General features: G+C 45.0%; 1 protein-coding gene across 1 annotated transcript in view; it reads right to left on the reverse strand.

The window, feature by feature from the left end:
* Positions 1–2340: 2340 nt before the first annotated feature.
* The window catches only part of LOC308149811 (tensin-4-like), a gene marked incomplete at both ends in the record, with an annotated part of 13946 nt that continues 95 nt past the window's right edge, over positions 2341–16191 (reverse strand). The window contains 11 exons of the mRNA XM_080522699.1: positions 2341–2473; positions 2857–2883; positions 3116–3184; positions 3663–3834; positions 4596–4673; positions 7227–7319; positions 8837–8968; positions 9932–10015; positions 12152–12564; positions 12809–13157; positions 16064–16191. The exon at positions 16064–16191 is cut by the window's right edge and continues 95 nt beyond it. Coding sequence (XP_080378825.1) covers positions 2341–2473; positions 2857–2883; positions 3116–3184; positions 3663–3834; positions 4596–4673; positions 7227–7319; positions 8837–8968; positions 9932–10015; positions 12152–12564; positions 12809–13157; positions 16064–16191 — 1678 coding nt within the window. The remainder of the gene's footprint in view (positions 2474–2856; positions 2884–3115; positions 3185–3662; positions 3835–4595; positions 4674–7226; positions 7320–8836; positions 8969–9931; positions 10016–12151; positions 12565–12808; positions 13158–16063) is intronic.

Here is a 16191-nt window from a genome sequence, read left to right on the forward strand (position 1 = left end):
GGTCATATTTGTCTGTCAAACACTGTAATAAAATGGACTAGTGTTCATTATTTCACTTTCCCCATCATTTCAGAAATGGAGACAGTGTGAACAACTGCGTAGGTTGGATTTAGATCAATTTAAAATTAAAATAAATTAAATAAAAAGATTTGTTTGAAAAAAGAAAAAAAGATTTTCAGCTATATTCAAACTCTAATGGAGCTTCCAATACAAACTTGCTACACTTGTCCCCAGACAGCTTTGGTGTCATAGTATTTTGATTATGATGCAATCACTTTACCAGCGTATTGGAGTAACTTGGAATAGATCAATTCATTTTTGGAGCTCTTTAACTTTAGAATGAAGCATTTACCGCTTTTATCTAACAGTTTATTCATTTAAATAAAAATAACTCAAATGCTGTCTGGTGATTTTATCTAACAAATAAGAAATGGTGTATTTGTCTAGGTTAAGTTTAGGTTTTGCATGATATTGCTTTGGTATTGAAATGTAATGTACTTCAAATCTTTAAATGCTTTCAGTGTTTCAGTTTGAGTGTGTGTGTGTGTGTGTGTGTGTGTGTGTGTGTGTGTGTGTGTGTGTGTGTGTGTGTGTGTGTGTGTGCGTGTGTGCGTGCGTGCGTGCGTGCGTGCGTGCGTGCGTGCGTGCGTGCGTGCGTGCGTGCGGGCGGGCTACTTCCTCAGGAGAGCGTGTGACTCCAAATCACCTCCACTACATGTGGATTTGTGGTAGGGTAGGCTGGGGAAGAGAGAATGAGCCCTTCCTCCGACTTCTACCTCCTACATGCCTCCCTTGGTGCACAGGCCAGAAGATATTGAAGAGGACTCATGCACTGTTCACTTTTAGCATGAATATGTTTATTATTATGTTCATTATCAAATAGATACATTTATAACATTTATATTCAATGTACAAGAATATACAACATCTGAGAACCTGTTGATGATATATACACTCACTTACTTTATTAGGAACACGTGTACACCTTCTCATTCATTCAGGTGGTGGAATGGTGTGGGGAATGTTTTCTTGGCACGTTTTGGGCCTGTTAATACCAACCAATCATCTCTTGAATGCCACAGCCTATTTGAGTATTGTTGCTGACCATGTGCATCCCTTCATGGCCACAATGTACCCATCTTCTAATGGCAAGAGATTCACAGCTTGAAAGTGCACCTGAAAAATCTGCAGGAATCATGTCATCATGGACCAGAATCTCAAAGGAATCTTTCCAACATCTTGTGGAATCAATGCCATGAACAATTGAGGCTGTTTTGAGAGCAAAGGGAGGCCCTACCCAGTATAGTGTTTCGAATAAAGTGCTCGGTGAGTGTATATGACATCGTAGTGCAGTGCAGTTTAAAAAAACACAACATTCTTGGCAGTTGGTGTGACTCATAGCAATGGACTCTTCCAATCAAATGACCCATTTAGCACTAGCTCTATGTACTGTATCTTGTTAACATCTTGTGCTTTGCCACCTCATTGTCAATAACAGCTAATACAGTTTTATACCTGGCGTTCCAGCAGCAGTGAAGCTAGCTAGCAGGGGATGACATCAGGGGAGGCTGGTGGAGGTAGAAATCGGAGGACGTGCTCATTGTAATGCATGGAATGAAATGAACCTCCACCAGTCTCTACTGGATGACTGCTACAGTATTGATTTACATCATTATCTCTTTCCAAGCAAATTGTAATGTCATAATTTAACACATATTATCTACAGTATATGGAATATATCTCCATATCAAACTCATTGGGGGTACCACATTTTTAATGCCACCAAAATTGTAGCTTTGGTGGTAAGTGTTTGTTTTGTTGAGGCAATGGCTCGCCAGAACTTTCATACAGAATAGTGAATCGGATTGTTGCGTATTGTGGTTTCTCCTGTGGAGCACTCTTCTGTCACACTGTATATGCTCCTCCTCCACACATTAGAAGTATGAAGACCATTCGATGACCGCTGGGTCTGACCAATGACCTCATAGTCACACATCTGTTCCGGACGACCTCTGTCTGTCAGTGATGTCATCATGATGTCATCTCGTTCCGTCTCCCCTCTGGGGGTGTGGCCACTGGCCACATACAGCCATTTATATCTCTGGACTAGGGGGTGTGGCTAGGGCCTGGGCACAGTGTATCAGTGTAGGGTTCGCTCAGTGGTCTAGTTAGGGCTTGGACACCCTGCTTTGGGTCAGCTGACTGGCCCGGTCAGGGATTGGACACCGCGGCCCAAGTGTTCCATCTCCCCTCTTTGAAATGGGGGGGCGTGGTCAGCATAGCCTGACTGTGTACTGTTTGTGTATCTCTATCTTAGGGGGGGACTAGGGGGGGGTGTGTTTAGGACTTGGACACTATGTTTTGGGTTAGCTGGACGGTCTGGTCGCAGGGCTGGAGGGTGTCATACTCGGCAAAGACGTGGCACACGTTCTCCATGCCCGCCTCTGTCCCCTTCGCCACGATGCCAAACATCCTGCAGGAAGATAGATAGTTATGGTTAGATGTTATGTAGGCTAGCTTTCACTCACACAATGAAAAGATACATATCATATTATTGCAGCAGGTTTTATGATACAAGCCTATAATAAAGAGTGCTGAAAAGTGCTGGTTGCTCAAAACTCGAGTCTTTCAGTTTCAGCTGGACCGCTGGAGGGGTGCCGAATCCATGGAATATCCAACAAAAAAAGAGGCTTTGGGGCGGCAACTTGATCCCTTTAAAGGTGTTTTATTTGTTGACGCGTTCCGGAGATTTGCTTTGATAAAGGAGTTGGAACTTGTCAGCAAATCAAACATCTTTGAAGGGATCAAGTTGCAGTCCAGAACCTCTTGATTTCTAATAAAGAGTATTATTATCACCTTGCTGGTTTGGAGCCCTTGTCCCACCTGTGAAGATGACAGCAACATAGACACGTTAAAATAGATATGTTATAGATATATAACATAGATATAGATAGATATGTTAAAACACCATCAGGAAGCAGTTCTTTCAAAGGGGAACTTTATTTCTGATGATTAATTGACTAGAAGACAACACACACACACACACACACACACACACACACACACACACACGTGAATGACAGGTCTAGAGACAGGTATTAGAGGATAAACTCACAGTCTCTTGTCTGGGTCTTCACCACTGTAGCTCAGCAGGTGGGCAGGGTAATGACGCCTGAAGAAAAGTCTGTGGAGAAACACTTGAATGTTAATGTAATAATCCTTATCATATTGAAGGAGGTGTGTGTGGGGGGCGGGGGGGGGGGGGGGTCATCCAATAGAGCCTGAGGAGTAACACAGTTTGCACCTTTAATTTAATAAGGCCCAAATGTATGACCATGAGAGTTGCTATGTCATTTTAAAATTAAAATAAAAGTAATTTAAAGGTATTCAAATCCAGTATTGGAGGCTGGTGGAGGTAGAAATTGGAAGACAGGCTCATTGTAATGCAGGGAATAGAATGAGGAATGGTATCAAACAATGAGCCTGTCCTCCAATTTCTACCTCGCATGCAACGCCCTTTCATACCTATCATGCAACCTCTAAGCATCCTTGTTTGCATCCTTATTTAGTCGTTCTTTCGAATAGAGAAACATTTATTTTATTTACACTTCTCTTCCAGTATCATTAAGAGTTGACAGTTATTTATTTGATTTCATTCTTACTTCCTCTGGACATCAGTTAGAGTGACACCCTTGGGTGTGACCTTGAGGTTGACGATGGAGGGTGAGATGGTGCCGGGATCCTTCTGGAAGGTGGCGGTCACGGCCTTCCGCACGGCACACGGTCCCGTCAGCATCTCAGTCGGCACCGCACTCAGGTACAGGAAGTTGGACGCTAGGGGAGGAGGAAGGAAGTACAACCGAAATTAGCCTATGGTGTTATTTACAGGGGAGCCCATCCTCCGATTTCTACCTCCATCAGCCTCCCCTGGGGTGAATTTGGGGTTAATTGTCTGATTGATGCATGAAGAAGGGTTTTTTCCTTCATAAGAAGAATTTTGTAGTATGAGTCAAGCACGCCATTCCCAAACGTCACTTATTATCTAATAACTTCTTTAACCCCATGAAGACTAACTCATTTTCCCACCATTGTTTTATAACACATTACGTATGGTAATGCTAATATTGTAATATCATAATCTATATATCAACGATTATTCGTTTTTCGAGTAAATGTTTTTTTAATGTTTTTATTAAAGTGTTCTCACCGGTCTTGGTCACGTCCTCTGATGGTGTTCTGTGTTGTGATCCCTCCTCTGTAGGGATTATTGATGCATTTATAGAAGTTAGGTGCTGTTTGATATGATTATGAATGAAACATGCCAAATTGTACTGCATACATATACACACACAGACACACACAATCTGTTTTGAACTGCGGCTGTAGTTGACACATTAGCCTATCCAAAGACAGAACTTTGACCCACCATACCAAACAGTATTCACATTAGCTTAGCCATTACTCATGAAATGTTTGGTATCAACATTTGGTTTGGTATCAACAGGTTTCAACATGTTTGGTTTCAACATGTTTGATACCATGCCTCATTCCGCCAGCCTCCCCTGGTTCCCCACTCCAGTCTAGCATAGGCCTACCGTGTGACTGTAGCAGTAGTTTGCAGGGTAGGGCGTAGGCCGTCATGGTGTGTTGGTAGACCAGGGCAGACAGACTACCTGCAGAGGGGACACAAACACCAGTCTGGGGGTTACAACTGGACCATAGACCTTGGACCATCAGACGGTAGGCGAGTGAGGCTTGTTGGTTCAAGCGATGTCCACAAGGGGGCAGAAGTGGTCTTTCTGAGGCTCCACATCAAATGTTTCCACCACTACGGTGTATTGAGGATCGAAGGGACTCTTAAATTTACAAAAGATAAACGTTTTACATGAGATCAAAGTGAAACAGAATAGACAACAGAACAGTCCAAATATGCAGGTTAATTAGTCTGGTTCTTTGTTGTTGTTCATAGAGTCTCATATAAAATGTGACTGTTTTTCATTTGTGGTACTGTATGTGTATACAGCAGTGGAGGCTGGTGGAGGTAGAAAATCGGAGGACGGTCTCATTTGAAAACATAGAACAGAATGAGGAATGGTATTACAGTTTTTTACGATTGCTAACTCACCATGTTCAATACTGAAACCACAGTTTCACAACTCTTCATACAGTCAGCAGAGCAGAAACCCATGTGAACAAAACTGTGACTCTTTCTCTGTGATTTGTGCATTGCTTTCATACAGAATGCATTCAATGACTACGTTCTCCAAATGCCATAACACTTCTCTCATTCAAACTCCCCCACTTGCAAAATACTATGCATTTGCAACACATTTTTTCATTGCTAACATACTGTGTTCAAAACTCTGAAGAACACGTTCAAAACTGAATTATTTGGTGCAATTTTGCAGTAATCATATTCCTATCATATATGACAGAAAGCTCGCAATAAACAGTTTTTTTGCACAGTGTTTGAGTGTGCAGATGCTGTTATTTTGCACTCTATTGATACTCTTCAGTTCCAGAACCTCAGCAAAGTCTGACGGATGAGCGGTGGTATTTTCACTATTTGCAGTAATCATATTGAAATGTCTAGAAAATATTAGCAGAATATATACAATGAAATGAAATAGACTAGATGCATTGCCAGGGAAGACATTATATGTGACCAGATGCAGACCAGAGGGTGGACCAAAACCCTCAGGAGTGAGACGTTTTTGGTGTGATTGCTATTGTATTGTAGCCCTGGAATCTCTGTTTTTCTTTTTTACAGTATTTGAACTTTGCATCTTCCACTTTATTTTTCACTTTTCATTTTACACAAGTAAATGTAGTGTACTTTGAAGTAAATGTACCGTAACTTACTTTCTGCAAAGATACTGAAAAAAAAGGATAAAACATAAAGGATAGAAGCAAAAGATAGAATACTGTAAAGGATAGAAGCAAATTGTGGCATTTCTGATTCATTCTTGTTGCCTAATACTTTACCGTTGTACAGTCAACTATTCTGTCTATGATTACTATAAATCAAACCATTTTTATAATGAAATATTCATTCTTGTGAAAATCATTCAAACTATGTAATGCTCCCTGTTGTTAGTATTTTGGAAGTCAGAATGTTATGAATGACAGTGTATGTTTCTGAGTGAACATTGTTGACAGTGTGTGGTTGAACGAGCTTCTTTTGAGACATGAATTAAGTCATTGGCCAACATGAGTGTTACGAATGCAGACTGTATGAAGAGTTGTGAAACTGTGGTTTCAGTATTGAACATGGTGAGTTAGCAATCGTAAAAAACTGTAAACACATTCTATTGCATGCATTACAATGAGCCCATCCTCTGACTTTGTAGCCTCCCCTGGTACTAAATGGTACTGGCAGTAGTAAATCCATATATCCTGTGTGTGAGTGACAGAAGGTCCTGTAAAGGTAGAACAACTCCTCGTGGCCTTGGGTCACGCCTCCATGATAAGACAGAAAGACAACCAGGAGAGTAATGACCATTCAAGTGTTCAACAACACACCCTATGAGATCAGGCAATGTGGTGATGCAAAGACCATGGGGTTTCAATGACCTTCTGGGGATGAGTCATCTTGTCTGAGACCTGATGATCAGGGGAGGCTGGTAGGTAGAGGTAGACATCGGAGGACGGGCTCATTGTAAATGCATGGAACGGAATGTGGAATGGTTTCAAACACAAGCACCTATGTTTGATATCATTCCTCGTTCCGTTCAGTAGACTGGACTGGCTAACTGGTAACCATCAAAACACCACTGAACAATCCAGAGAAGAAAACATCACTATGGGCCTGATAGAGGTCACTCAATACATATCAAGTACATCCAATTCTACCTTTGTCTTTTAACCGTGGGTGTGTGCTTTTTATAACCAGTGAAAGTGTTTGATGGAATGACACTTCAAGGTGTGGTTGAAGTCAAAGGTATAGCCTGTAGGCCTACTTACCTAAGTACTCCTGTGTGTGTATGTGTGTGTGTGCGTGTGTGTGTGCGTGTGTGTGTGTGTGTGTGTGTGTGTGTGTGTGTGCGTGCTTGTGTGTGTGTGTGTGTGTGTGTGTGTGTGTGTCTTCCTGCCTGCCTGCCTGCCTGCCTGAGTGCATACATGCCTGTATGCATACGTGCCTGCCTGCCTATGTGCGTGTTGGAAGGAAAGTGTTTGACAGAGCGGTAATTTGTGGTGGTGAAGTAGAGTTTATATCCTGTGCTTACCAAAGTATGGTTCCTGTGCAGAGCCTTTGATGCGAACACCTTTGGCTGAGGATTCAATGAGGAAGTGTCTGATGAGCTCTGATCCGCCCTCCACTGTAACACAGAAACACACGGGTTCAGGAGAGAGACAACAGACATAAGGAGGTGATCTACTGTACGCTTATACATACACATATGAGGTTGGAAAGATAACCGGTCATCTGTGACAAGTGTGTGTGTGTGTGTGTGTGTGTGTGTGTGTGTGTGTGTGAGTGTGTGTGTGTGTGTGTGTGTGTGTGTGTGTGTGTGTGTGTGTGCATGCATGCGAGCAATTGTTTTTATGGAGCCAAGGTTTCAGTGCTAAAACATAATAACCACATAATTACATTTGAATTGTACACTTCACAGAGACATTATACATGTCAGGGCTCATCTCTACCGCAATGACAGACAAGCACACACACATCCTCACACACACACACACACACACACACACACACACACACACACACACACACACACAGACACACACAAATACCCACACAGCTCATCCAGCCATAAATAAACGTAGTATACACAACTTCTATGCAGCCCTCTAAATTCCAAACCTGAAAGTACCTGATATAGCTTACCTACCACACACACACACACACACACACACACACACACACACACACACACACACACACACACACACACACACACACACATACCTGATATGGCTTACCTAACTCTCTGCTCTACCTAACTTGAGTGGGCATGTTTGGCATCACTGTTATGTTGTCTTTGCACAGCAACAATGATCAGAATATACTTCTAGGGATATGTGCAGAGGATGTGGAGGAACGCAAATCTAAAAACGTCAACTATGCAGAAAGACAGCAGCTGGTGAAACCAGGAACAAGTCAGCAGCCAATGTTCAGACTTTTATTCTGAAAAATGTAAATACATTTCAACGTTCAAAATCAATGACACACTCGCTAGTCAACTAACACAGGCTGATTTGTAAGCCTGCTAACAATATTGCGGCCGTGGTGCAGGAGGTCGAGCTGCCGTCTAATAATCGCAAGGTTGGTAGATTTGCGGTTCGAGCCCCGGCTGGCCACCTGTTGAAGTGTCCTTGGGCAAGACACTGGACCCTATTGCTCCCAGGACGCGAGCGGGCCGGCGCCTTGCATGGTAGCTTGCCGCCATTGGTGTGTGAATGTGTGTGTGAATGGATGAATGAGAGGCCGTTGTGAAGCGCATTGGATAAAGTGCAGTCCATTTATAGTTAACTAGGTAGAGTGGGGATTACCGAATCCATTGTTTTGTATTACGTTGGCTTGACTAGCGATTTTCAACAACGTTGATATTTATTAAACATTTTCTGAAAAATCGGGGAAAATGTATTGGTTGACGACTTGTTCCCGGTTTCACCAGCTGCCGTCACAAAAGTGTGGACTTTTTGGTTGTCCTGAGATCTGTTGCAACAGGAGGAAGACTGGAGTACTACTGTATGTATTTATCTACAGCAGCTGAGGCTAGAGCGGAGGCGAGGTAGACATGGGAGGATGTGGTGGAGGTAGAGGTAGACGTCCTCCCATGTCTACCTCCACCAGCCTCCCCCTGGTGGACAGTCTTGTATTTACCTGCTTGTCCAGTAGGGGAGATGTTGGCGGGTACTTGGTCCACCTTCATGGCCAGGCCAAAGCAGCCTTTGTAGGAAGTGCTGTCTCTCACCACGAAGGAGCCGGCTGCCTGGTCTCTCACCAGGGCCTCAGCTAGGATCACACACACACACACACACACACACACACACACACACACACACACACACACACCACAGTTAGGTTACAACTACGATTACACACAGACCACAGATAGGTTACAGCTATGATTATGCACACATGCGCACACACACACATACACACACACAGTACAGATAGGTTACAGCTACAATCACATGATAAAAACAGCTATTAGCTATGATTACACACAAACACACACACACACACACACACACACACACACACACACACACACAGTCATCAGCTACAGTATGATCACATACATCATGGAGAGAGACTTCTATCATGATGATCTATGATCTATCTATCCATCTATGATGACTTATACCCGCGCACGTACACACCACAGGAACAGACTCCAGCCTCGATCAACGCCCACACACACACACACCACAGGCACTATAGCTACGACCACAGGTACAGCTCACACAAGGTTGCAGACGTACAGCACAGAACAAAGCATCGGGCCAGGAGCTACATCAACTACTTTCAGCTATATGAGCTCTGTCAAATAGCTGAAAGTAGTTGATGTATGAAGGGTTACCGATGCATGGAACGGAACGAGGAATGGTATCAAACACTCATTCTGTTCCAGGCATTACAATGAGTCCGTTCTCCAATTTCTACCTCCCCCAGCCTCCCCTGAATGATAGCACCACACACAAGCTGATCTGGAGCTCTTACTATAGAAGGCCGTTTACTTATGAGACTGTTACTGTATGGATGAGGTAAACAGAGGTGAGAAAGGGATGTGTCCGGAGACATTGTTATATAAATCTCTCTTATTAGTGACATAAAAACCTACATTTTTTATTCTGGAAATGGGATGACTTAATTCCCTTGGGATATTATTCCCAACAATATCTTTTATGGGATCGAATTTATTTATTTTTATTAAAAGAAAAGTATGATTATGAAATAGAAATAGATCGTCACCTTCAAGTCTGTTGACGTGTGGGCGGAACCATAACTGAGATGTATCCATGACGAATTTCATAGAGGTCTGGCTGCCGTGGAAACCTGAACAAGCATGAAAATAAACAAGTTGAACAGACAGTCAGGGAGTCTGTGTTATTTGTTATGCAAATTTGATGAGGCTGGATTCCATATACACATGGATTCGATATACACAACTATACATGCATTACAATGAGCCTGTCCTCCCCCAGCCTCCCCTGACACAATACAGTTCTGTATTAGCCTAAAGTGTATGAGCCTAAACTGGGTTTCTACCTTTACATTTACATTTACATTTTTGGCATTTAGCAGACGCCTTATTCCAAAGCGACTTACAATCAATACATTTGAATACTAAGCATGTGAATCAGCAGTCCACCATTCGTTGCAGGAAGAGTACTCCCTATTATCGCCTTCTACTAAAAAAAATAAAATAATATTTTTTATTTTATTTTTACTGGAGAAACTGAGAAACAGTACAAGGGGGGCAATAGAAGTTCTTAGGGACACAGTAGAGGGGAAAGCGGGTGTCTTTAGGAGACGTAGTGGTGAGGGTCAGAAGAGCGGAGCTCATTCCACCAGCGGGGAGCCAGTGTTGTGAAGAGACGTGATCGGGCAGCCCGACTGCTGTGTAGAGGAGGTGGGGCCAGTCGGCCAGCCGAGGTGGAGGAGCGGAGTGAGCGGGCAGGGGTTTGGGGGGTTACCATTTCCTTCAGGTAGGCAGGGGCTGTCCCTTTAGCAGCCTGGTATGCAAGCACCAGGGTCTTGAATCTGATGCGAGCTGCTATCGGGAGCCAGTGCATGGTGCGAAGGAGAGGGGTGACATGCGAGTATTTGGGGAGGTTGAATACCAGCCGGGCAGCAGCATTCTGGATGAGCTGCAGAGGTCTAATGGCTGAAGCGGGGAGCCCAGCCAGGAGTACATTGCAGTAATCCAGGCGGGAGATGACCAGTGCCTGGGTCAAGAGTTGCGCTGCCTCTCTGGTAAGGAATGGTCGTATCCTTCTGATGTTGTAGAGGAGGAATCTGCAGGAGCGAGCCGTTGCTGCAATGTTCTCCGCACAGGATAGTCGGTTATCCAGGATCACTCCAAGGTTCTTGGCTGTCAGGGAGGGGGTTACAGTAGAGTTCTCCACTGTGATGGAGAAGTCTTGGAGAGGGCAGGCTTTCCCGGGGATGAAGAGGAGCTCGGTCTTGTTAAGATTGAGCTTGAGATGGTGGTCAGCCATCCAAGTTGAAATGTCAGCGAGACATGCTGAGATACGGGTTGCCACGTGTACATCAGACGGGGGGAAGGACAGGAAGAGTTGAGTGTCGTCTGCGTAGCTGTGGTAGGAGAGCCCATGTGAAGAGATTACCGAGCCAAGAGACTTGGTGTAGAGGGAGAAGAGTAGGGGCCCTAGGACGGAACCCTGGGGAACTCCAGTGGAGAGGGTTCGTGGAGAAGATAGCGATTCTCTCCAGGTCACCTGGTAGGAGCGGCCCGCCAGGTAGGAAGAAAACCAGGAGTGTGCGGTGCCAGAGATGCCCAGGTCTGAGAGGATGGAGAGAAGGATCTGGTGATTGACTGTGTCGAAGGCAGCAGACAGGTCAAGGAGAATGAGAACAGAGGAGAGGGAGGAAGCTTGGGCAGAGTGGAGGGCTTCCGTGACAGCAAGGAGCGCAGTCTCAGTGGAATGCCCAGCCTTGAAGCCGGATTGGTGGGGGTCTAAGTGATCCATCTTCCGGAGATAGTCAGTCAGTTGTTTAGATGCCGCGCGTTCAAGGGTTTTGGAAGGGAAGGAGAGAAGGGATACCGGTCTGTAATTGTGGACAGATGATGGGTCAAGGGTAGGTTTCTTGAGGAGAGGCTTGACTCTGGCTATTACCTCAGTTCTAACTTCTAACTGCTAACTGCTAATGTATGTGCTTTCTAAATCTTTCTTCTACTTGTATATTTTAACATAATTCACAATGTCCAAATAAATGTGACTACGGTAAATCAAACCTCTTTTACCAGCAGTGTAAAGACCTCTAATGTAACACTACCTCAAAACTGAACCTTCACGCCAGTCATTCTAAAGCCATATCTTGTGTTCTTTCTTTCTTTCTTTCTTTCTTTCTTTTTCTTCCTTTCTTTCTTTCCCTCCATTACCCCCAGTGAAATCCTAATGGAGCTATCATAATATAATGAAAAAGATGAGGACCATCAGGACTCACTATGTGGCGATGCAGGCCTGGAGCTCGGCCTCTGCTGCAGCATGTCCTGTAAAAGGGCCTCGGGTGAGCTCTCTGGGCTCAGATCCATCTCCGTGTCTGGGTGTGGAGCTCCATTGACCAGCACCACAGGGATATCCGTTAGGGACCCTGCCAGGGAGCCTGCCAGGGAGGCAGGGCTGCTGTGGACCCCCGGACTGTGGAGGAGGTGGTGGAGGTGGTGGTGGTGGAGGTGGAGGGGTCCAGGGTGATTGTCCAGGGGGGAGGGCCTGGTCGGGGAGGGCTTCTCTGGGCTGTGGCGGCCGGGGAAGGAAGGTCTGGGGGACCGGGAGACCTCGCTGAAGGAACCAGAGGTACGGTAGAGGAGGACAGACTCTGGGCTGCTGTCACAGTCGTCACTCATCAATGACTGGCAGCTGTGAGAGAGAGAGAGAGAGAGAGAGAGAGAGAGAGAGAGAGAGAGAGAGAGAGAGAGAGAGAGAGGGAAGGTGTTGTTATCACACAGTATTGAGTTCAGAGCATCGTTGAGGATGTCAAAGTTTAGTCTGCGGATCATCACAGTATTAGGGGTCCTTGTGATTGGTCTAACTGGCTACTTAGTGTATATTGCTTATTGACACGCTGACACACACATACACACACACACACACACACACACACCTGCCCATGATGTAGCTGGTATCAGACCCGGGTGACGTAGAGAGCAGAGACGTAGCGCTGCTCCTGTGGGACTGTTGTGACATACGCAGAGACCCCACCCCCACCCCCGGGGAGGGGGGCATCCGGCGGATCACACTACCACAAGGCAGCGGGGGTCGGGAGGAGGAGGGGGAGCTGGAGAACACCACAGAGCCGTGGGGACTACAGCTGGAGCCAGAGTAGAGAGGGATGGGGATACTACGGGATGGAGAAGGAGAGATGGAGGAGGAGGAGGAGGAGTGGAGGCCAGGGGGACAGCCTCTGGGGACCAGGATGCAGCCGGAGACATCTTCATCTGGAGAAGAGTCATCTAGAGAGGCGAGAGGGAGACAGGGGGGGGTCAAATATATGATACTGCGGGTGGAAGTACAAAGTAAAAAAGAAAAAAAAGATATATAATATAGGGTTCTCTTCAGCTTGTTCCTGTTGGAGAATTGTTTTGGTTCTACGTATCCTATTTTGGGTGTCATACGTAGAACACTCTCTGTGTGAAACCATAAAGGGTTCTACTGTACATGGTACTACAACGTGCTAGAAAGGGGACGGCTGAATAATTATTTTCTAACATGAATGAGAGCTTGCATATGCTGCGTCATAAAAGCTGTAAGCCTGAATCGTATCCTCTCTCTACATGAGTCATGTTGGAATAGTCATTACCTTGTTATCACAAGTGTTAATCAATTTAAGTTTTACCTTGTTATCAGTCAAATGGAATGATTACCTTTTCAAGAGCCACGTGTTTTGTTTTTTCCGTGCTGTGGCGGCAGTGCCTCATGTACAGTACATCATTCCCAATCTCTCTTGTGTCGTGAACACTCCCTTACCCGCATTTCTTTCCCTTTTACGGCCACACTATCTATCACCTAGTAACTATAACACATGTTACTAGGTGTCTCTGTCCTAGTAACATGGGCTCGGCTTTAGGTAAACACTCTCTCTACTACACAACAAGTGTGCTTTAGACACTTGGGTGATACAGACACAAGTACAGGTAGGTGAGGTTAACAAGGAATTACTCCACGTCATACAGGCACACACTTGTTCAAGAGACCCAACCCTGATTCCTCTCCGCTGCCCTAGTGCCTATTCAAACAACACACACCATGCAGGGTGTGGGATCAAAGGCAGGTTGGGGGTGTTAAATCATACTGGACTGTTCTTACTGTATATTATATCATATATTTTTTTACTATTTGTACTGCTCATTGTGTCCTGTCTTATTTGTCTTATTTGTCTCCTCCAACTGTAACTTGTCCAATTGTCTGGTATGTCTTATCACTATTGTGACACATCTTCACACTTTGTGGGGCGCTTAGGTGGCGTAGTGGGTTAAGCGCTGACCATGTATCCGCAGGGTCCCCGGTTTGATTCCGACCGGGGACATATCCTGCATGTCATCCCTTCTCTCTCTCTCTCACCCATCCTTCCTGTCTAAATCTTCACTGTATCTGTCAAATAATTGTAAAAAATACGAGTGGGACTGCCCCACTCAGAAAAAATAACTATTGACACTTTATTTGTCTTGACTTATCTTGCCTTATTGCCTTATTTGTCTTTGTGCTGCTTACACTTAATGTGACTGACGTAACAATAAAACTTGAAACTGTATATAATGTTTCAGATATCTATTTTATTTGTATTCAATTATTCTATTGTCACTTTATTTAGTTGTTGTTGTTGTTGTTGTTGTTTGTGATGTGAGCTGCTGTGACAACTTAATTTCCCCTCGGGGATCAATAAAGTGTCTATCTATCGAGGCAACACAACACAATACATCACGTTCCCAGTGGTGTGGTGAAAACAGTGCTTTGACAGGGAGAACTTCCCCAGAGAAGCGTTTCAACATGTCCTCGTCTTCTCTCTGGGGATATCTTTATCACCTCCTCTGACTCTTCTGTCTGTGGCCTGGCATGGGCCAGCTATTTAAGTGGTCTGGACTGGCGCCCTGAAGCTACAGTTCAGCTCGGTCCGTCTGTGGTCAGTTTACGTAAGCTAAGGCGGCTCGCTGTGTAAGGATGACTAGGGTTGACGTGGAGTGGTGACTAGTCCTCCTGTGGGTTGGGTGTGGCAATAGGGAGAGCTGTTCTGCTCTGTTGATGAATCCCTAGATACTGTTACTGACCGGTTTGCTTTTAATTTCGGAGACAGTCAGTCGATTGAGCCCACGCCATTTGTTCTGCGGTTTGTCTAATAATGAACCCGAGGCTTTAGTGGGGGCTCACTGGTTTGAAGTTGCTCAGACCAGATTGAAGCAGCTGATTATGTGTGTCTGTCTGTGTCTGCATCTGTGCATCCGTGTTTTTCCGTGTGTATGCGTGTGTGCGTTTGCGGGTGTGCGTGTGCATGTGGGTGTGGTGTCTGGGCAACACTGTTATTGTTAAAGTGTTTAAAGGGATGTGAAATAACGCTTGGGTGGATTTCCATCGCTCCAGGCTAGCTCTGAACAATACGCACAATGAAAGTAGTTACCCAATGTTCTGGCTGTCTCTCTCCAACGCACACACACAGATGTGTTTCATTTTGGTTTATGAATCCTGGAACTTGAACTCTATTCCTTCCTGGAAAACTACCTGATAGCTGATTCTGATGACAGTCAACAGAATAGTCTCTAGTCTTCTAGATTATTCTATTGTAACAAGTCACCGGATCTGAGTCCAAAAGAACATCTTTGGGATGTGGTAGAACAGGAGATTCATAGCTTGAAAGTGCACCTAAAATATCTGTCGGAATTGCGTGATTCCAACATCTTATGGAATCAATGCCATGAAGAATTGAGGCCGTTTTGAGAGCAAATGGTCTGCACATACATAGCGCATTATTCCAAAGTGCTTTACCATGGCCTCTCATTCATCCATTCACACACACATTCACACACCAATGGTGGCAACCTACCATGTAAGGCACCGGCCCACTCATTGGGAGCAATTTGGGGTTCAGTGTCTTGCCCCGACACAATGACAGAAGGAGCCAGGGATCGAACCGCCGACCTTGCAATCATTAGACGCCCTTCTCTACCTCCTGAGCCACAGCCGCTGCCAGTGACGTCCCCACAGAGAGCAAAGTGAGGCCCTACCCAGTATTAGTATAGTGCTCCTAATAAAGTGAGGCCCTACCCAGTATTAGTATAGTGCCCCTAATCAAGTGAAGCTCGACCCAGTATTGGTATAGCGTTCCTAATAAAGTGTTCAGTGAGTGTATGTCCCTTCATCTCCCTACCTGTATGCAGGCTGGTGGACGGGCATCTCTTGCTTGTTGGGATGGGCTCAAACGTGGGGTCCAGTTCTAGAATGAGCTGGTTCAGGTTCTCCAGAGAGGCGTCTAGTTCCAGGTCGGCACCACTGCCG

This window comes from Nansenia antarctica (assembly GCF_963989245.1).
Source record: "Nansenia antarctica genome assembly, chromosome: 2".
In the NCBI taxonomy this organism is placed as follows: Eukaryota; Metazoa; Chordata; class Actinopteri; order Argentiniformes; family Microstomatidae; genus Nansenia; species Nansenia antarctica.